The sequence below is a fragment of the Physeter macrocephalus genome, chromosome 4 (assembly GCF_002837175.3).
Source record: "Physeter macrocephalus isolate SW-GA chromosome 4, ASM283717v5, whole genome shotgun sequence".
Taxonomy (NCBI): Eukaryota; Metazoa; Chordata; class Mammalia; order Artiodactyla; family Physeteridae; genus Physeter; species Physeter macrocephalus.
This window is the reverse complement of record NC_041217.1, coordinates 49,859,361-49,883,095: the sequence shown is the minus strand read 5'-3', so window position 1 is coordinate 49,883,095 and position 23,735 is coordinate 49,859,361. Positions and strand designations below refer to the sequence as shown.

General features: G+C 36.3%; 1 protein-coding gene across 1 annotated transcript in view; it reads right to left on the bottom strand.

Moving 5' to 3' along the window:
- AXDND1 (axonemal dynein light chain domain containing 1) overlaps positions 1 to 23,735 on the bottom strand; it is a 78,021-nt gene that overhangs the window by 7,770 nt on the left and 46,516 nt on the right. Inside the window, exons 19-23 of the mRNA XM_055084181.1 lie at positions 19,675 to 19,874; positions 18,709 to 18,802; positions 8,549 to 8,659; positions 3,509 to 3,625; positions 1,891 to 1,995 (exon numbers count right to left, since the gene is read on the bottom strand). Of these exons, the coding sequence (XP_054940156.1) occupies positions 1,891 to 1,995; positions 3,509 to 3,625; positions 8,549 to 8,659; positions 18,709 to 18,802; positions 19,675 to 19,874 (627 nt within the window). The remainder of the gene's footprint in view (positions 1 to 1,890; positions 1,996 to 3,508; positions 3,626 to 8,548; positions 8,660 to 18,708; positions 18,803 to 19,674; positions 19,875 to 23,735) is intronic.

Below are 23,735 nucleotides of genomic sequence, written 5' to 3'. Positions count from 1 at the left end.
GATGAATGTGATTCTTCTTTACCTCCAGGAACTTGCAAGTACATCTGGATGGCATCTTAGTCTACTCCCCAGGCCTTATGGTCAATGAGAACCTGGACAGTTTGGTCTTCAGTGATCTATAGTATAACATTTGCAACTTTTCAAAGCCTAGAGATAGACTTTCTGGGCCACATCGTCCTCAGGTGAGCTAGCCACACAGCACCACACTGTCCCAGATGGAATTCTGGCATCCTGGAGCAGGAGCCCCACACCACCAAAGACAAGCACCACACCCTCTGTTTTGCCCCAGGCTACAGCTTCCTATTTTCCTGTCGGCTTCCTGACTCACTCTGGACCTGACCCTGATGCCTTGCCAGGATAGCATAGCAGGGTTTTCACCTCAGGGGAGCAAATCTGTGGCAGGAGGGCTTTGGGTGGGACTCCTGGGGGTTCTCAAATAGTAAAGTGCTACGCTTTACCTGCCTTTTTTTTAATATGTCTCATGACATTGCGTTTGCATTGCTTACCCTTACCTCTTTGCCTCACAGTCTTAACGACTGACATATTAACATATAATTTTGTTAATTATAGAAACTTGTTGAAAAGGCATTACTTTTGGAGAATGTGATCGCAGCCTCCCCCCACCCCCATGTACCACTCTAACTCCAATTTTGCCAGCTCCTGCCTGACTCTCCACATGGTATCTCCCAGTTCTTCCTCCCAGAGTTGGAGCCTATTTCCTACAACCTCCCTGGACATACATCCCTGCAATCTGCCTCTACTTTGGACCATGCTGCCACTTTAGCGATCTAGCTGCCATCCACCAGGACCCTCACCACAGCTCCTCACCTCTACATGCACCAGTGCCTATTCAGATGTGTCAGACTCCTAGCAATGAAATGGTTCTTAACTTTGGGGTTGAGAAATTTGATGATGTCTATGGATTTCCGGCACATACCCCCTTCCCCAAGAAAATGCACAGTATGAAAACACATACAAAATGGTGCATACTACTTCAGGGGATTAGTGGGATGAAGCCCACCCAGAGACTCCTAAAGTCATGGCATCCTGTACAGAGAGATACCAATCTAGAGCTGACTTAAGTGTGATTGGTCTTAGAACATTTGTGAAGGGATTTTAAATCTGCTTTCCTACTGAGTTTCCATAGCTACTGTCTAAAGGTTTCCAATTTCCCAATAATTCTTGTGGTATTTTCTCATCACAGTTATCAATAGAGTCTGCTGAATGAATATATTTAAAACTTGGTCAAATATTGACCAAGACATTGTTAAGTTAAGGAAAGGGATGAAATGCTGATTTTAAAATGAGGTTTAGGAGTTCCCTGATGGCACAGTGGTTAAGAATCCGCCTGCCAATGCAGGGGACACGGGTTTGAGCCCTGGTCCTAGAAGATCCCACATGCCACCGAGCAACTAAGCCCGAGCTTAGTCACAGCTACTGAGCTGGCGCTCTAGAGCCCGCGAGCCACAACTACTGAAGCCCACGCACCTAGAACCCGTGCTCTGCAACAAGAGAAGCCACTGCAATGAGAAGCCCACGCACCGCAAGGAAGAGTAGGCCCTGGCTCACTGCAACTAGAGAAAGTCTGTGAGCAGCAACGAAGACCCAACACAGCCCAAAATAAAATAATTAATTAATTAATTTTAAAAATTAAATAAAATGAGGTTTAAAGAAGAGAATGAAAAGTTTTTATAAAGCTAAGGTGAACAAACGAGTTTTTCCAAGGATGATGCTGAGAGAAAAAAATATCTGGAAAATATATTACTTAGGAGTTAGTTCTCTTGGAAAAGCTAAAAGTTATGTTAGATTCATATCATTTTACAAATGTTAAATTTCCTAGCTCTTTTTTTCTCTAGTTTTGAATTTCCTAGTTGAGTTTCAGCTACATACCCAAGAAGACAATACATCTGTTCCAAACAGAGGTTGGGAATGGACATTTTCATCTACTCCAATGACTCGAATGAGTTTTTCCTTCTCTGTGGATGTTGAAGGTTTCTAGGGCACAGAAACACCACGGACGTGTTAGTGAGCTGCTGTGTGACACAGTGGCCTGGAAAGTTGCCTGGCACCATGTCTGAAGCTTTAGTTTTCCATTTGCTTTAATCATTCAACAAGCATTTTTGAAGACTTACAGGAAACACTGTGGGAGAAATTAGTGGGGATGGGGAAGTGGGGACAAGGGGAGATAACTGTGAGAAAAACAAAGAGGATTTCTTCCGGACCTCAGGAACTCACAGAACAGTGGGAGAGATAAGCAATAAAATAATTATGGTCTACATGATTACTTTTAGCATAGAGGTATGTTCCGAGAGCTATGTGTACCCAGAAAAGGGCCCTGCATTCTGTCTAGACACTCAGGGATTTTTTTACAGAGAAAATGATATTTGAAAGCTGAATAAGAGTTTGTAAAATAGAGAGAAAAGGGCCTGAACTAAGGCCACAGAAGAAGGGAAGGAGGGGATTTAAAAGGTATGACAGATTTAGTGGCCAAAAAATAATGTTTTCCATTTATTTTGCCTTTTATATGCCAAGCATTGTACCAGAAGTAAAACAGAAAATGCTGGTGAAAAGAGGCTTCTGTGTTATATAATATTTTTGTTCTGTTGTTCTGCATGTGGAGTGAGTAGAGGATCTATGTCACAGCCTGGGGTCATGCCAACATGTAAACTATTCACAGAAGAAACACCCCAGGGAAGTAAGTTAAGACAAAATGGAGAGTGATCATGAGTTCTGAAAGCTAAAGACAATAGTAGTCCACCCAGGAATTAGTGAGGGCTCTTATGCCAGACTAAACTAGGTTTGAATGCTGGTTCTGCCATTTATAGCTATATGATTTTCAGTAAGTCAGTCAACCTTTCTAAGCTTCAGTTTTCTTATCTGTAAAATGGGGGCAATAATATTTACCTTGAGGTTGTGTTGTATAGATAAGAGTTAACATGTGCAAAGCATATAGGTCATGGTAGGCACACAATTATCAGTAGTTACCATTGTATTTTCATTACTATTATTATTACAGATGCCCCAAGAAGGGTTGTTTTTACTACTAATGCCACAGCAGGGGTGGAGACAGGATAAGGAGAAGAGAGGTGTGGATGGCCTGGGGGCAGTGAGAAAAGGCAGCTCAGAATGGGAGCTGAAGAAGTGGAGACAAGGAGTTTAAACAACTATTTGAAAAATATGGCAATGAAGGGATAAAGAAACAGCATCAGGGTGAGAGGTAGATTGTGTAGTTAACAGTAGTATAGGTGAATAAGGCTACTGAGAAATGGCTGAATTTAGAAAGGAAGAGGAACACCCTATCCTTGGAAAATAAAGAGATAAGTGTGTCTGCAGGTATGATTAAACCTATATGAGGAAAGGAAAGAAGTTGAAGAGTTCACTCCAGATGCTCTATTTCTATTTTCAATGGTGTGTATATATACATATATATATATATATATATATATATATTCATTATATATTCATTCTTTAAAAATATAAAGGAAAAGGAAAAAAATACTAATCTTACCTCTTCTGCTTTCTCTTCTTCCTTTTCCTCCTCAAGTTTCTTATCCTCCATATTTTCTTCTTCATCTTCTTTAAGAAGCTTGTCTGCTTCAGGCGTAGTTAATTCTTTTACAGTGTCCTGTGAGACAAAACAATATTATAGCTTAGTGGATATAAATATTTTAGCAATATTTTCATTCAAAAGTATTTAATGAACATTAATTTTGCAACTGGGCACTGTGCTAGTGATAAGGATACAAAGGTTAATAATAATCCCTGCCCTTAAGCAGCTTACAATTCAGTGGACAAGAAAATGCTATGGCTACATATAGTCACAGAGTAGGAGCACTTCATCCAGATCCGGTGTTGGGCAGGGGTGAAAGAGAGGTTTAATCAGGAAGGTTTCCTGGAGGACATAATGTCTGAGTTTCTTCTTGAAGGATGAGTGAGGAGAAAAAAGATAGCACAAGGGAGTTCCAGGCAGAGAATGTTATTTGCACATGATTGGCTCTGAGAACAAAAGCAGTTCAAGAGGACAGAAACTTAGAGGCAGATGGACAGGGGCACAATCACAGAGGAAGGGCTAGAATATTATGCCAGGGAGATTGGATTTTATCCTGAAGGCAGTGAGGTACCTATAAATCGATTGACCTGTTTTGCATTTTAAAACAATCACTCTAGCAACAGGCGAGTAGATTTAAAGAGGAGGAAGGAAGGGAAGGTGGAGTGATTAATTGATTGAATGGATATGGGATGGTTAGGGAAAGGAAGCATCTTGAATGTCACCTGGTATATACACTATATACCACTACATAGGCCACTGCATAGATGATAATGCCATTCACAGAGATAGTGAACAAAGTTGGATAAGCAGGTTTGGGAACATAGATGAATTGAGGCACCACTAAGATAGCCAAGCAGAAATAAGTAAGTAGCTGAATTTGTGGATCTGAAGTTTAGATTGGAGGGATTTTGGCTAAAGGTAAAGATTTAACAGTTATCTACATTTAGTTAAAGCCAAAAAAATAAATTATATCGCCAAAGGAGAACTTTTGAAATGACTAGAGGATAAGGCCTTAGGACAGGAACCTAGTCACATAAAGGGTCAGGGAAGAAAGAGGAGCCTGCAAAGGAGGGTAAAAGTTGCCTCAGAAGTGTGAGAGGGCCACCAGGAAAGCCAAAAGAGAAGAGAGAAGGAGTAAACAGTGTTGAATATCTCAATGGAGTCTGCACAAATATTGACTGAAGACTGTCCTACAGAAGTTTATTGCAGCGATGTTTATAAAACAAAGCTAGATATAAGCTCAATGCCCACGATAGGAAAATACGCTTAAAAATTATGGTATAAACCATAGAACAAGTTATTTTATAGCAATTTAAAATTATGCTATAGAAATTATGTACATGGTATAGAAAAATATTCACAATATATTAGGATATTTTTCCAAAGTGAAAATACCTTTTTTTCATGATAACACACTACTGATGTAAAATATTTGAAAGCTACAGAGAAATTAATAATCTGAACCCTCAGAGGTAACAACTTCTATCACTTTGCTGAATATTCTTCTAGTCTGCTTTATACACATATAAACATGTTCATACAAATGAAATAATAATATATGTTATGTTCCCTAATCTGCTTTTCTCAATAACATATCATGGGTGATTCTTATTTCACTACATAATCATCTATTTTATCTGTACAGAATCCTATTATTTGAATGTACCATAATTTATGAAACCAATTCCTTATTGATCAATATTTATATTGTTTCTGGTATTTTGAAATTATAAATAATGTAATTAATATTCTTATACAGATATATGTTAGAATTATCAGATAGACTACATAGTTATATTTACACTTTTAAAGAAATAAGAGATCGAAACTGTGAAAGATTACAAAAATAATCAGACTTGAAAAAGAACCAAACAGAACTTCAACAATTAAATTTAAAACTCAACAGAGAGCTTTAATAGCAGATTAAACTCAGCTGAAGAGCAAATTAGTAAATTGGAAAGTAAGTCAGAAGAAATCATCCAGGATGCAATGCAGAGAGACACGGAGATAGAAAATATGAAAGAAGGTTAAAAGACATGGGGGACAGATTCCAATATATATCCAATCAAAGTTCCAGAAAGAAAGGAGAGAGCAAATATAGTAGAGACAATAATTGAAGAGATGATGACTGAAAATTTTCCAAATCTAATGAAAGATACCCAGCCAAAGAGTCAGAAAACCAAGAGAATCCCAAGCAAACTTTGAAAAGAAAATCTTCACCCACATGTATCAGAGTGAAACTACAAAATGCTAAAGACAAAAAGAATATCTTAAAAGTAGCCAGAGAGAAGAGATGGATTAACTTCAAAAGAACTGACAGCTGGATTTTCAATTGTCAATTTGGTAACAATAAAATCCAGAAAACAGTGGAAATAGTATCATAATATGTGCTGAGAGAAAAATCATCCTAGAATTGTATACCCAGAAAAATAAATTTAAGAGTGAGGGTCAAATAAAGATATTTTCAGACAAACAAAAATTGAGTTTGCCTCCAACAGATCCTCACTCATGAAAACTCTAAAGGTTAAGGCAGAATGAAAGAGGAGAATTATTCAATGCAATTAGACAAGAAAAAGCAATTAAAGGCATAACAATTGAAAGAAAGAGGTAAAACTATCTCTATTTGTAGGTGATTTGATTGAATATCTGGAGAACCCAAAAGAATCTACTGAAAAACTACTGAAACAATAAAATAATTTAGTAGAGTCACCATACATAAAATTAAAATACAAGAATCAGTAATATATACACAGTTACCAATTAGAAGATACAATGGAAAAGATCTCATTTAAAATACCAAAAAATAAAATAAAATACTCAGGCTTACCTTATAAGCAACGTGCAAAATGAGCAAACTATAAAACAGTACTGAAAGGCATAAAAGTAGACATCCTATATCTCATATTCTTCATAGAACAACTCAACAGCATAAACATGTCTGTTCTAAGTTAATATATAAATTTAATATCATCCCAGTTTTTAAGAATCATATATTTTCTAGAAGTAGATTATATAGAAGAATAAGTAAGAGAGAATAGCCATAAAACATCTGAAAAAGATCAGCGAGGAAGGGCTGGCCCTACCAGATCTAAAAATGTATCATAAAGTCTTAATAATTAAAAGATTGTGGTGATGACTTGTGAATAGACAGATTAATATAAAATAATAGAAAACCCAGGAATAGACTTAGGTTGAATATAGCTATTTTCAAATATTAGAAATACTGTAACAGAATAGATGGAAATACTATAATGTGAGAGACAAATCAGCCCTTTCATATCAACCCAAAAGACTGAACTAGGACCAGTAGGTAGAAAAAAAGCTACAGGGAAACAGGTATCATTTAGTTCAATAAAAGAATAATGTTCTAATAGTCACTGTTCACCAAAAACGAAGGGACTAACTCTGAAAGTAGATCTCCATCACTTGAGATACTCAAACATAGGCATAATGATCAAGCATAGGTATTATACTAAGATTGACGCATCAGATGGTTGGTTGAATTCAACCACCTTTAAAATCCTTTTTGTTCTTAAGTCTCTGTGATTCTGTATAGGTCTTGAATTTTTTCCTAGAACTGATGTGCAGCCAAGATCATGTCTATGGTACTTCACTAAGTTTCTAAAACTGTACTGTAATTAAGATGTATAATGTTGTTGAGATCATTCAGTGGTTAATTCAAAATAATTCTGGCCAAGACGTGGGCAGCAAAGAAAAATGAGAATTTGTTAAAGGTGTATAATTTAGAAGGGTGGTGTTTCTTCAGTGTTTAAATGTAAAATAAGGGAGTTCCCTGGTGGTCTAGTGGTTAGGATACGGAGCTTTCACTGCTGTGGCCCGGGTTCAATCCCTGGTCGGGGAACTCTCACAAGCCATGCAGTGCGGCCAAAATTTAAAAAAAAAAATTTTTTTTAATAAATAAATAAATAAATGTAAAATAAAAGTGCTGCAAGTGTGTAGATAGAACCTTCCTTCTTAGACCCAAGAGCACTGACATATATGCCATCAGATCATACCTGTATAGTTTATGTCTCTGATAGCAATGGGAGCTTCTTCAGACTTTGCTGGAGGTGAACTTCCTCAAAGAGACTGAAGTAAAAATAAAGATTTGTGACTGCCATTAAGTACATGATAGTCATTGACTTGGGGTCCTCAGTAAACAGGTTGTTAAAACTACAGGATAACATAGTAATATGGAGAGTGTAGAATGAGAAGGGAAAACAAGCCAAGGACAGAATATCAACATTTAAGAGGCAGGCAGAGGTCAAAGACTAAAAGAAGGAGTGTGAAAAGAAATAAAGAAGTAGGAGAAAGATGGAATTTTGGTCTTGCAAGGAGAGATTACCAAAAAAGTGAATGGTTAACAGGATCAAATGCTACAGAGAAGTCAGGTTAAATGTGGGATTGGAGACACTTAGATCTGGCAATAAGGTCATGGGACCTTATAGTAGTTTTAGAGTTTTAAGAAAAGTGATTGTGATAGGAAGGAGGGAAAGAACTAGTAAAGAAGGAGACAAAATCAAGGGGCATATTTTTTCAGATGGGAGAGAGACCATGTTTATAGAGAGGAAGGCATTAAAGATACAAAAGAAAGAAGACAATGTGCATGGGATTAAGTACTCAAAGGAAGAAATAACCTTGGATGGGAAGACTGAGACTTCAGTGGGAAGGGAGGAGGGAGGGTGCGTGCAGAAGCAGAGAAGTCTGAGGCTATGACTCAGGAAGTGGCAGGTAACTCCCCTCTGAAAGCCATCCTTTCCTCCATAAAGTAGGAGGCAAAATCACCCTCCAAGAAAGTGAGGAGAGACGTTTGGGTGATGATTCTCTCCTTTAGAAGGGAAAAGAGTTGCCAGTGCTCTTGGTCACAACCAAAATTCTCTTCTGACAGAGAAAATGAATGAGGATTCAAAACATTGACTGGAAAAAGTCACAGTACCCTTATCTATTGAAATACAGAAAGAGCATGAATAATGACCATTGCAAACACATGGCAAATACCTCTTCTCCAAGTAGGTGCCATTTTTCTTCACGTGTCAGTAACTTTATTTTCCTGCCTTTGAGACCAGAAAGGAGGTGAGAGCATGTGGTGATCCACTCATAACATTCTCTCTGAAAAGAGATAAAAGATAATCACTAAGCAGAAAAAATCAGATTACACCAACTCATTTATTCACTCACTCCTACTGAGGAACTGCTAAGAACAATTCCTCTAAATATAACTGCATTCAATTAACTTTGTATCAGTTCAGTTCAAAGATTTGTGCAGAAGTGATTTTCTATTAATATAGACCTAAATCATATCATCTCTTATTGACAGGGTTTGGGATCTGGGTTGAAATGGGACAAGTAGTGAAGTGCTATAAAACTAGATGCAGAAAGATTGTTGGATTTACTAAGGCCTAATGGTTTGTCTCAATAAATGTTATGCAACTGACCAGGGTCAACTATAATTGTATAACAATAACAACAGCAAATACTTACATGGCGCTTAATTATATGCCAGACTCTAAGTATTGTGCATTATCAACTCATTTGATCCTCATTATGAGACTATTACTATCCTCATTTTTTAAGATGAGGAAACTGAGGAATAGAGCAGTTAAATATCTCGCTCAAGGTCACATATATTACATTTATGTACTGTGCTTCAATTCTAATCCAGGTGGCCAGGGCTCTTAACCACTACAGAAATATTATTTCCCCTGCCCCCAATAAAGTGAATGAGTAAAGAGCTGAAGCACTTTTTTGGAAAAGGTGCTCCCCCCTTATCTATTGAGATACAGGATTTCACCATAGCAAGTCTCATCCTTGCAAAGAGAATAGAAAAACTACATTTACTTTACCAAGGTCTTCTAACAGCTAAGATCTGGTTTCAATGTTTAAAAGATGCATTATTCCTTATTAGTGAGAAAAAGCAGCGGGAACTAGGAAACATTATTTCCTCTGGGGAAGGTGATTTGTTCACTCACACCATCAAAAAAAAACTGTACCATGTGGTGAAATAATCACCCACTTTAGGTCCTTGAAATAACCCATAAAAAGCAGTAATACATCTCACATTTTTCCCATGATTAGACTTATTTTTTATTTTATTTTTAAAAATTTATTTATTTTATTGTTTTATTTTTGGCTGTGTTTGGGTCTTTGTTGCTGCGCGTCGGCTTTCTCTAGTTGCGGAGAGTGGAGGCTTCTCCTCATTGCGGTGCGCAGGCCTCTCATTGCAGCGGCCTCCTTGTTGCGGAGCATGGGCTCTAGGCACACGGGCTTCAGTAGTTGTGGCATGCGGGCTCAGAATTTGTGGCTCGTGGGCTCCAGAGCACAGGCTCAGCAGCCGTGGCTCATGGGCCTAGCTGCTCCGCTGCATGTGGATCCTCCCAGGCCAGGGCCCGAACCCGTGTCCCCTGCATTGGCAGGCGGACTCCCAACCACTGCTCCACCAGGGAAACCCTAGACATATTTTTTTTTTTTTTTTTTTTTTTTTTGCGGTAACATTCTCTCTGAAAAGAGATAAAAGATAATCACTAAGCAGAAAAAATCAGATTACACCAACTCATTTATTCACTCACTCCTACTGAGGAACTGCTAAGAACAATTCCTCTAAATATAACTGCATTCAATTAACTTTGTATCAGTTCAGTTCAAAGATTTGTGCAGAAGTGATTTTCTATTAATATAGACCTAAATCATATCATCTCTTATTGACAGGGTTTGGGATCTGGGTTGAAATGGGACAAGTAGTGAAGTGCTATAAAACTAGATGCAGAAAGATTGTTGGATTTACTAAGGCCTAATGGTTTGTCTCAATAAATGTTATGCAACTGACCAGGGTCAACTATAATTGTATAACAATAACAACAGCAAATACTTACATGGCGCTTAATTATATGCCAGACTCTAAGTATTGTGCATTATCAACTCATTTGATCCTCATTATGAGACTATTACTATCCTCATTTTTTAAGATGAGGAAACTGAGGAATAGAGCAGTTAAATATCTCGCTCAAGGTCACATATATTACATTTATGTACTGTGCTTCAATTCTAATCCAGGTGGCCAGGGCTCTTAACCACTACAGAAATATTATTTCCCCTGCCCCCAATAAAGTGAATGAGTAAAGAGCTGAAGCACTTTTTTGGAAAAGGTGCTCCCCCCTTATCTATTGAGATACAGGATTTCACCATAGCAAGTCTCATCCTTGCAAAGAGAATAGAAAAACTACATTTACTTTACCAAGGTCTTCTAACAGCTAAGATCTGGTTTCAATGTTTAAAAGATGCATTATTCCTTATTAGTGAGAAAAAGCAGCGGGAACTAGGAAACATTATTTCCTCTGGGGAAGGTGATTTGTTCACTCACACCATCAAAAAAAAACTGTACCATGTGGTGAAATAATCACCCACTTTAGGTCCTTGAAATAACCCATAAAAAGCAGTAATACATCTCACATTTTTCCCATGATTAGACTTATTTTTTATTTTATTTTTAAAAATTTATTTATTTTATTGTTTTATTTTTGGCTGTGTTTGGGTCTTTGTTGCTGCGCGTCGGCTTTCTCTAGTTGCGGAGAGTGGAGGCTTCTCCTCATTGCGGTGCGCAGGCCTCTCATTGCAGCGGCCTCCTTGTTGCGGAGCATGGGCTCTAGGCACACGGGCTTCAGTAGTTGTGGCATGCGGGCTCAGAATTTGTGGCTCGTGGGCTCCAGAGCACAGGCTCAGCAGCCGTGGCTCATGGGCCTAGCTGCTCCGCTGCATGTGGATCCTCCCAGGCCAGGGCCCGAACCCGTGTCCCCTGCATTGGCAGGCGGACTCCCAACCACTGCTCCACCAGGGAAACCCTAGACATATTTTTTTTTTTTTTTTTTTTTTTTTTGCGGTACGCGGGGCCTCTCACTGTTGTGGCCTCTCCCTTTGCGGAGCACAGGCTCCGGACGCGCAGGCCCAGCGGCCATGGCTCACGGGCCCAGCCACTCCGCGGCATGTGGGATCCTCCCGGACCAGTGCACGAACCCGCGTCTCCTGCATCAGCAGGCGGACTCCCAACCACTGCGCCACCAGGGAAGCCCCTAGACATATTTTTAATTGTGGAATTAATGTGAAATGTCAGAGCCAAAAAATTTTAAAAATCAAATCCAAACCCTTGTGTTATGGATAAGGAATGGAAGCCTCTATAGGTAAAATAAGTTTACCACAGCTCTGTTAATGTCACTGTTAAGTTTAAATTCTGCATTCAAAGGGTTAGGCTGATATCTTACTGCATATCAGAAAAGAGGGTCAAACAAGGGTTTGACCCTTAGGTCAAAGAACTAAAACTAGAACCCTTAGGTTCTAGGTCAAAACTAGAACCCTTAGGTTCTAGTCCTAAGTTCACCTAATTGGTTGTGACTTCTTGAGTAAACTCTTAATAGTCTTCATCTATTAAAAACAAATGAGGTTGTTGGTTTACTCTAGATGACCCCTATGCACTGGGGAGCTGGTAAAAACATTCACTGGCAGTGGGGGGGGATTCCCTAATTTGTAGCATTTGTTGATTTCCATAGTATATACTCCCACTATGGCAATTTCAATGGTATTCATTAATTCAGTATGTTATCACTGAATGTGGAGTTGGGAAGAGGTCTGCACGGTCAGCTCTTGTGAGCCAGCATGAGCCTGCATCATACCACTGCTCCTAAAGATCCTTCCAACTACAAAATTTGGAAGGATAACTTTATTGTACCTAGAACAAAAGCATTTGTTAATTTTGCAAATAGTAATTACATTTAAAAAATCTTAGTTCTTCAGAGTTAACTCACCATCCATGAGAAATAATTAAACTACTCTCAGCTGTATTTGCATTCTATGAAGCAGATCCTACTCATTTTCTTATAAACTTCTGAGACATTGAAAATACTACCATAGGACTTCTGACAGGGAAAATATCAGTGGGAGTCTTTTGATAAAAGTTTCATGGTAATCTATAGAGTCAAGCAGGTTTTCCATAGAGGTAAGCAAGTTTTCCTTCAAAACGTTCAACATCACCTTTGACCAGCTATAGACGAGGATAGTTTGGTTGCCAATCAATACACGTGGATCTCCTTCCATCAATACTCTAATTCTGATAATGTCTGATTCAGGGCTGTGTCAATAAATGCTTCCTGTGTGAAGTAAAAAGACTAAAATTCACGTCTGGGGTGAAGGAGGATTTAAGAAGGGATGGTCCTAAATGTTAAGCCTATTGTAGTGGATCAAAAACAGGAGAACAAAAGGCTACAGGGGTAGTCTTTTATAAGTGATGAGACTACGGTGGTAATGTAGTTATTAAGAATCCATCAGGACTTCTCTGGTGGTCCTGCAGGTAAGACTCCAAGCTCCCAATGCAGGGGCCCTGGGTCCGATCCCTGGTTGGGGAACTAGATCACATGCATGCCGCAACTAAGAGTTCACATGCCACAACTAAGAAGTCTGCATGCTGCAACTGAGAAAAGATCCCACATGCTGCAACTAAAGATACCGTATGCCACAACTAAGACCCAGTGCAGCCAAGACAGATGGATAAATAAATAAACAAACAAATAAATTTTTAAAAAACTGTCTAAAAATGGTCCACATCAAAAAAAAAAAAAAAAAAAAGAATCCATCATCTCCAGGTCCCCCCAAAAGGGCAGGAAAGCTGAGATCCCTGAGTTTACCTGCTGGAACACTGCAAGAGGCAACTCCCCAGCACCACTCTTCAAAGTCATACTCCTGCTGGAGGGCCAAATCCTGAAACTGGCAGTAGTATCTTGGGCAACATAAAGGAGGTTACTGTAGCCCAAGGTGGATGGCAGGGTCTTGATAGATTAAAGAGGAAATTAAAGTTGATACCAACAAATGGAGAGATACCACGTTCTTGGATTGGAAGAATCCATATTGTGAAAATGACTATACTACCCAAAGCAATCCACAGATTCAATGAAATCTCTATCAAATTACCAATGGCATTTTTAACAGAATTAGAACAAAAAACCTTAAAATTTGTATGGAGACACAAAAGACCCCAAATAGCCAAAGCAGTCTTGAGAAAGAAAAACGGAGCGGGAGGAGTCAGGCTCCCAGAGTTCAGACTATACTACAAAGCTACAGTAATCAAGACACTATGGTAGTGGCAAAAAAACAGAAATATAGATCAATAGAACAGGATAGAAAGCCCAGAGATAAAGCCACGCACCTATGGTCAACTAATCTATGACAAAGGAGGCAAGGATATACAATGGAGAAAAGACAGTCTCTTCAATAAGTGGTGCTGGGAAAACTGGACAGCCACATGTAAAAGAATGAAATTAGAACACTCCCTGACACCATAACAAAAATAAACTCAAAATGGATTAGAGACCTAAATGTAAGACCAAGCACTATAAAACTCTTAGAGGAAAACATAGGAAGAACACTCTTTGACATAAATCACAGCAAGATCCTTTTTGACCCACCTCCTAGAGAAATGGAAACAAAACCAAAAATAAACAAATGGGACCTAATGAAACTTAAAAGCTTTTGCAAAGCAAAGGAAACTACAAAGAAGATGAAAAGACAACCCTCAGAATGGGAAAAAATATTTGCAAACAAATCAATGGACAAAGGTTTAATCTCCAAAATATATAAACAGCTCATGCAGCTCAATATTGAAAAAGGAAACAACCCAATCAAAAAATGGGCAGAAGACCTAAATAGGCCTTTCTCCAAAGAGGACATACAGCTGTCTGAGAAGCACATGAAAAGCTGCTCAACATCACTAATTATTAGAGAAATGTAAATCAAAACTACAATGAGGTATCACATTACACCAGTTAGAATGGGCATCATCAGAAAATCTACAAACAACAAATGCTGGAGAGGGTGTGGAGAAAAGGGAACCCTCTTGCACTGTTGGTGGGAATGTAAATCGATACAGCCACTGTGGAGAACAGTATGGAGGTTCCTTAAAAAACTACAAATAGAACTACCATATGACCCAGCAATCCCACTACTGGGCATATACCCAGAGAAAACCATAATTCAAAAAGACACATGCACCCCAATGTTCACTGCAGCACTATTTACAATAGCCAGGTCATGGAAGCAACCTAAATGCCCATCAACAGAAGAATGCATAAAGAAGTTGTGGTACATATATACAATGGAATATTACTCATCCATAATAAGGAATGAACTTGGGTCATTTGTAGACACGTGGATGCATCTAGAGACTGTCATACAGAGTGAAGTAAGTCAGAAAAAGAAAAACAAATATCGTATATTAACGCATATATGTGGAACCTAGAAAATGGTACAGATGAACCTGTTTGCAGAGCAGAAATTGAGACACAGAAGTAGAGAAAAAACGTAGGGACACCAAGCGGGGAAAGAGGCAGGGGGTGGGGGTTGTGGTGTGATGAATTGGGAGATTGGGATTGACATGTATACACTGATGTGTATAAAATGGATGACTAATAAGAAAAAAAAAATAAATAAATAAACATAAAAAAAGAAGAGATAATAGCCCTATATCTAATAAGGAAATTTCCTTAACTCCATTAGAGAAACTGGATAGCCTTATATCCGAATAGCTCTATCTTTGTAATTTAAAACTTTCCTACAAACCTAAATGGCTTCACTGGTGAATTCTACCAAACATTTAAGGAAGAAATAATATATAATTCTAAACAAATTGCTCTATAAAATAGATGAGTAAAAAACACTTCCCAACTCATTCTAAGAGGACAACATTATCCTAATATCAAAACCAAACACTGATATTCAAAAACAAAACAAAACTACATGATCAATATCCTTCATGAAAATCAATGTAAAAATTCTACAAAGAATTTCAACCAACTGAATTTAGTAATATATAAAAAGATAGTACATCATGATCAAGTGGGGTTTATACCCGGAATGCAAGGTTGGTTTAACATTTAATTCAAAAATCAATCAATGTAAGTGGTCATATTAAAAGACTAGAAAAGACAACTTATTGAACATCTCAGTAGATGCAGGAAAAGGATTTGATAAAATCCAACATTCATTCCTGACTTTAAAAAGTTTTTCAGCAAACATGGAATAAAAATAAAACTTCTTTAATATGATAAAGGGCATCTATGAAAAGCCTATACCACCCATTATACTTAAAGATGACAGAATATATACTTTTGCCCTAAGACATAACAAGGCAAGGATGTCTGTTCTCATCACTTTTACTCAGTCTGGTACTGGAGAGTCTAGTTAATACCATAAGGTAAGAAAAAGAAATTAAAGGCATGTAGATTAAAAAGGAAGAAATAAAACTGTCCCTATCTGCAGATAACATAATTATGTACACAGAAAATTCTAAGGAATCTGAAAAAAAAAACTTCTTAGCAGGAATAAGTGAGTTCAGTAAGGTCACAAGATATGAAAAAATATATTTTAAAAGTCAGTGATACAACGTTCATTGCAGCACTATTTACAATAGCCAAGACATGGAAGCAACCTAAATGTTCATCGACACAGGAATGGATAAAGAAGATGTGGTACATATGTACAATGGAATATTACTTGGCCATAAAAAAGAATAAAATAATGCCATTTGCAGGAACATGGATGGACCTAGCATCATACTAAGTGAAGTAAGTCAGACAGAAAGACAAACATCATATGATATCACTCATATGTGGAATCTGATTTCTAAAAAATGATACAAATGAACTTATTTACAAAACAGAAACAGTCTTACAGATATCGAAAACAAACTTATGGTTACCAAAGGGGGAATTTGGGGGGAAGGATAAATCAGGAGCTTGGGATGAACATACACAAACTACTTTATACCAGATAGATAACCAACAAGAACATGCTATATAGCACTGAGAACTCTACTCAATATGCTGTGATAACCTATAAGAAAAAAGAATCTAAAAAAGAATGAATACATATAAATGTATAACTGAATCACTTTGCTGTACACCTGAAACTAACACAACACTGTAAATCAACTATACTCCAATAAAATGAAAATGTTTTAAAAAATCAATGATAATTCTGTTAGCAAAGAATAATCAGAAATTGAAATTACAGAAGAATATAATTTGTAACAGTACCAAAATATGAAATACATAGAGACAAATTTTACAAAAGATATGTAAGACCTGTACACTGAAACTACAAAATTTTGTTGAAAGAAATAAAGAAGGCCTTAAGTAAATGAAGAAATATACCATATTCACAGACCCAAAGACTCAATACTGTTAAGATGTCAATTCTCCACAAATTGATCAATAGATAAAATGTAATCATAATAAAAATCCCAATAGGCTTTTTTGGAAAAATTGATAACCTAATTCTAAAAACTTTAAATACAGAAAGCAAAGGACCTAGAATAGCCTGGTCAAACTTGAAAAAGAACAAATTTGGAGGATTTACATTACCTAATCTCAAAACTTATTTTAAAACTACAGTAATCAAGACAGTTTGATAATGGTGACAATGTTGACACAAAGATCAACAGAACATAATAGAACGTCCAGAATAATATGCACATGTATACGGTCAATAGATTTTCAACAAAGATGAAAAGACATCTTAATAGAGAAAGGATAGTCTTTTCAACAAACGGTGCTAAAACAATTGGATATCCAAATGCCAAAAACTGAACTTCAACCCATACCTGTCACAAGATAAGAAAAAACATGGGTCACTCAAAATGGGTCACAGATCTGAATATACAAAACCTAAAACTGTAATACTTCTAGGAGAAAATCTTCATGATGTTACTATACAAAATTTTTCTTAGATACAACATCAAAAGCAAGACCCATAAAAGAAAAAAAATGATAGATTGAACGTCACCAGGGTTAAGAAGTTCCCCTCTTTGAAAGACGTTAAGAGAAGAAAAGGCAAGTCACAGACTGAGAGAAAATATTTCTAAATCACATATCTGATAAAGGACTTGTATCAAGAATATATAAAGAACTCTCAAATTCAATAATAAGAAAACAAGCAAACCAATAATAAATGGCCAAAGATTTGAGCAGACATTTCACCTTTTTTTCCATAGTTTGTTAATTTTATTTCACTTGTAATGGTTTAAATATCTCAATTATCCACTACCCAAATTATAAAACAATTGCATTTCTTTTTTTTAGCATTTTTTTCCACTTTTATTGCAATATTATTGATGTATAACATTGCATAAGTTTAAGATGTACAACATAATGATTTGATATATGTACGTACTGCAAAATGATTACCACAAAAAATTCAGTTGTTGTGGTAACATCCATTACCTCACATAGTTAGTTTTTTTTCTTGTGATGAGAACTTTTAAGATCTACCCTCTTAGCAACTTTCAAATATAACTTTCACCACAGGAGATGTAATGACAAATAAGCCCATGAAAAGATGTTTAACATCATTGATCATGAAGGAAATGCAAATTAAAACCACAGTGGCATACCACTACCCACTTATTGGAATGTCTAAAATTGAAATCACTGACCATATCAAGTGTTGGTGAGGATGTGAAGCAACTGGAACTCTCATACACTGTTGGCAGGAATGTAAAATGGTTTAACCACTTTGGAAGACAGTTTGAGTTTCTTAAGAAGCTAAAAATACATGCCATATGACTTAGCCATTCCATTTCTAGATACTTATTTAAGACAAATGAAAGCAATGCACATGTACAAGGACAAGCATTGAAGCTTTGCTTGTAATAATAAAAAAATGGAAACAATTCAAACGTTCATCAACAGAGAATGGTTGATAAATAAACTGTGTATATCTGTAGAATGAAATACTGCTCAGCACCAAAAAGCATGAACTTTTGATAAAAGCAACAATATGTGTGAATCTCAAAATAATTATGCTTAGTCAAAGAAGTCAGACAAAGTGTACATTCCATATGATTCCATTTATAAAATGAAAACTAATCTTTGGTGTTAGAAAGTGGATCAGACATTGCCTCGGGACAGGACGAGGCTGCAAGGGGAGATTAAAAAGGGGTACAAGGAAACTTTGAGTTTGTTGGATATGTACCTTTTTTAATCATAGTGATTATTTTACAGGTGTATGTACATTTTAGAAATTATCAAAATGCACATTTAAATACTTGCAGTTTGTTGTAAATCAATTAAACCTAAAAAGTCTACTTAAAACAAACAAAAGTAAGGGGAATACAGAGTTATTACCTTCATCTTATCCAGTTCATTAAGTTCCTTAATAGGTTTTTCTAAGTGACCTGTTTTACTCAGAGACATAGCTGTTACCATCTCTTTGCAACAACTGGAAAAAAAAAAAGAGCACACATACAGAGCATGACCTTTTTATTGTTGGTTCCTCTCCTAAGTCCAGATACAGTGGAAGTTTACCATAATAATTAAGCTACTGACTGACCAGAGAATGATTTGTTTCTTGCTCAGTTTCTCACTCTTGTCCTCTTCCTCCCCTCCCCTCCCGTCACTCTTGACCACTGGTAACTGAATGGAAATGAAGGGGAAACTGGCTAGATTGTAAAAGCTACTTCCCGTATTTGAAGTAATCATAGTGACAGTATGCTTCCTAGTTAATGAATTACAATTTTTATAGACATCTTCTTTATTTGACAGGAATCTTCTAGCTTTTCAGATATAAGGCTTTTTTTCACTTTTTGTTTTTTTAAGAGATGTTTTGGTTGGTGTTTAGTAAAATATATAAAAGTATACCTTCAGCTTTGCATGGAATTACACATGCAAGTTATACCTACTCCCCCACAGAGGTGCAAAAATGGAAGATGCAACTTATTTATGCAAGTAAATGATTTGTTTTGTTTTGTTTTGTTTTACTAATTCTCACTCCCACATACATATACACTTCCCATCCTGCCTATGCTAACATTGTTTTCAAAGGAATTCTCAAGCCATTAAGAAAACACCAAAATCTCATATTCCAACATGGCAGTGTTGAAGCTAGTTTAAAAACCGAACTAGCATTTCTTTCAAGGTTTTAAAACAATCTTTTATTGCTACTACTTAACTGACCTTCTTTCCTCTGCTTTTATTTTTTTCTTAATTTTTATTAGAGTATAGTTGATTTACAATGTTGCATTAGTTTCTCCTCTGTTTTATGTCACATTTAATCTTCAAAAGGGAAGTAATAAAATAACCAGATAGTTTCACCTGCTCAAATAGATGGAATATTGGGACAACATTTTTGCCAGGGCAATCGCATCTAGCTCCAACTTGGCAATTCCTAGGTCACGTTTTTCAGCACTTTCCTCCTCCAACTTTATGAGAGTATCTGGATCAGGAAAGTCAGGTACCATTAAAATCAGCAAATTTACCATCCATTGAATCATGGGTATATGCAATTCATCCATCTGTTTTAAAAAAAGATTATAATACAAATGACCCATTTAAAATAAATCGAACAGTAAAAACCATATAAAAACAGAACTGATCATACCTGTGTCCAATTTTCAACACTACTAATCTTAATGGAATCATCACTACTCAACTACTGTAACCTTACTTTCTTTTGCTCACTATACTACATTAAACTACCCTCTTCTTTAGCTTGTTCAAGCATATTAACCACTTAAGGCCACAGTTCCCACCAGTGTGCACCAAGTCATCCCAGGGCTTCACAGTGAGCTCTCAAGGATGCCATGGGATTTTAAATTCTTGAGGGAGATAATAATGATATGTGACACCTGTCAGACATAGCATGAATTTGACATGATTCAGTTTCAACCTTAGATACACTATATCACTTTTGATGACACCATATCTTTGAAAGCTGGTTTTATTGGTGGTTGTGTGATTAAAAACAATTACTGTGTGAAAATCAAGGTGGGACAGGAAGTGAGGATGGCAATGTCCAATCTGATTTCAAGGTTAGAGGTTTTACAGTGCAAAAGTATATACATTCCATTAGTAAGTTATTTTGATTAAATGAGAAGAAAATAAAAGGATTTTTTAAGTGGAGGTGGGTAAATGAATGAAATAGGTGAGGAAGATTAAGAAGTAAAAACTTCCAGTCATGAAATAAATAAGTCACGGGGATGTAATGTGTAGCATAGAGAATATAGTCAATAATATTGTAATACTTTGTATGGTGACAAATGGTAACTGAATTTATCATGGTGATCATTTTGTAATGTATAAAAATATCGAATCACTATGTTGTACACCTGAAACTAATATTTTAAGTCAATATACCTCAATTAAAGATTAATTAATTAAAGGGTTTTTTCTTTCAATGAAGTTAAACTGAGACACATTAAATTTTACAAAGTATCTTTGGGCAAACAACAATTCCAATCAGGCAGTGCCAAACCCCAAAAATGGTTAGAGGCACTTTGTAGGTGGGAGCTAGGACAGAGATTTCTACAGAGAAGACACTAAGCAAAGCAAAGCAATCATTAATTGGCTGTAACTTCAATGTTTGCCTTATTTAGGAAAATTTAGTTATCTGGCTGTTATGAGAGTTGTTCTTGAGTTCCATTTCTTCATATTCGAGAAGATCTAGTTGACTGTTTTAGAATTAGTTGTTCTTGAGTTTCGTTTTCTTGGATTTGAGTGCATCGACTCTGGCTTTGGTTTGTTTACACAAGGCTACTAAAAGCACTAAAGCTACAGTCCAATGGTCTCCTTGTTTAACTATTTTAACACGTATTATAATATTTTTCCAAAAGTTATACTAATATTTAGGACATAAATATTTAGTAAGCTGTTTGAACTTCCCTATGTAATAATAAATTGGACTGTGTGGTAATTTTTTTGGCTTAGGAGTGTGAAAATACTGGGGCACCCTTAGGTACTGAGAGGAAAGAAAGTTTGGGAACCTTCGCAAATGGCGTTTGCTGAGGCTGGGTCCCAGAAATAAGATGCAAAAAACTTTATGAAATGCAAACGTCAACCGTTCTCTTCAATGCCCTATGTAGTCCCTTTCTCTGGTGAGTTTCTAAGTGTTCTTCTTGGCTTAAATATAATCTACTTAGAGAAGACTTTTTAACTTTCACTGGAATTAATTTGCTCCTTATCCTATGTTGCTATAGTACTTTGTACATATCTCTATTATAATTGTTTGCATATCTGTCTCCTCATTTAGTCTGAGTCTTTTTAAGGCATGGACCATCATTTTATCCCTCAATACCACACACAGTACTTAGCAGGGAGTAAGTGCTTAATAAATGTTTGTTAAATTAATGAATAAAAATGAAGCTTGGTAGTCTATCCTTGTACTAAAACCCAAACTTCCTGCCTCAAAAGAAAAGGCCATAAACGACCTAAAGCAATCTTTTTTAAAAAAAAAAATAAATTTATTTTATTTTATTTATTTATTTTTGGCTGCGTTGGGTCTTCATTGCCGTGCATGGGCTTTCTCCAGTTGCAGCAAGCGGGGGCTACTCTTCGCTACGTTGCGCGGGCTTTTCATTGTGGTGGCTTTTCTCGTTGCGGAGCACGGGCTCTAGGCGTGCAAGTTTCAGTAGTTGTGGCATGCGGGGTCAGTAGTTGTGGCTCGTGGGCTGTAGAGCACAGGCTCAGTAGTTGTGGCTCATGGGCTTAGTTGCTCTGTGGCATATGGGATCTTCCCGGCCCAGGGATCGAACTCGTGTCCCCTGCATTGGCAGGTGGATTCTTAACCACTGTGCCACCAGGAAAGTCCCTAAAGTAATCCTGATTAGTGTATTTTTACACCTGAATTAACACGTCAGGAAAAGGGCAACTCTTCCTGAGAAAGAGTTTGAAATACTACTACTTTCTTTCCACAAGCCAAAGATATTTTCCCCACTAAGCCCCTGCTGCTACTCAATTACATTAATTCTTCTTAGAGAATTAATTAATTCTCTAAACTGTTCTTTCATATACCAATGGCCTGGATGATACTGTCATTGAAATAACTCATTTTTGCTTACAAAAAATATGAATAAATCCTTAAACCACCCCTGTGAAATAAACACAAATATGTGTTATCTTCATTTCATAGTTATATGAGAGATGAAATGGTAGAATCAAGGTCATGGAATAGATCATAGGTGAATTTAAAATTAGAATCAAAATAAACACACTTTCACTAAGATATGAAATCATTCTCTTTAATTAGATGGAGAGTGAAAATGATAATTTTTATAATAAACCAGAGATTTACTGTGATTCTGATTTAAAATTCTTAAGAGAAACTTTAAGATGAAGTGTTTTTTTTATAAAACAGCTTGTTTCAAATTTACTAATCTTTTCAGGGATGGCAAGTGGCAACATAGCCATCTCCTAGCTGATATAAAAAAAAAAAATCACACTTAATTTGTCCCTTCAAAATACAATTGATGTTTAACAATGAGTAAAAGAATTTACATTATGGAGCAGTCATTTTGAAAATGGAGAGCTGGAAGGATTTCCATCTTGGTATGATTTTGTTGCTGAAAATGAAATATAGCTCACTTTAAAAAACTCTGAAATTTACATACTTGAAAATCTGGAAATATGTTTCTAATTCTTTTAAAATCTTACAAATAAAGTGTATCAATTGGTTGGGGATCTTTTGTTAGAAAAAAGAAATGCTACATTGCCTAATGTTTATAAGAACAACTGATTGACATTATGGTAGATGGAAAATTTTACTAATCAATTTTTTTTAAATCTTTACACAACTGATTGATGGAATTGAAAAATGAGCATTATTTAACAAATACAGCCCATAATGCACTTCTTCAATTTGCATTGTTCTTTTGTGAGCTATTATTTCAGCAATGACAGTCCTTAAAAACAAGTAACAAAGTAAACTGAACTTAGGAGCAGACCTCCAAATGGATTTATCACTAAGTATTAACCTGTGATTGTAAAAAAATTATGAAGCCTGTTCAATCACATCAGTTTTTTAAAAACCATTACTAAAAATTATTTTAAAATATTATTCATTTCATCTCTTTTGTCTATTTGTTTATATTTTAAAATGTACCAAAAAGGTTAACAGAGAAATTCTCATAAGTTAGAAATAGTAAGTTAGAAATAATTTGTTCAAAGATTTTTTTGCTGATAGAGATACATGATAAAAAAATATTTGAAGATCACTGTTTTAGACTGCCAAGCAGCACAAATTAGATGGAGTAAAGGTATAAAGAAAAAAACAAAACAAAACCAAAAAATCTGGAAGAAAATGGATCAGAAAGGAAAATGAATGGTGGGTTAAAAAAAGATAAACTTTTCCATTTTTAAATACTTATACCAGTTAATATGGA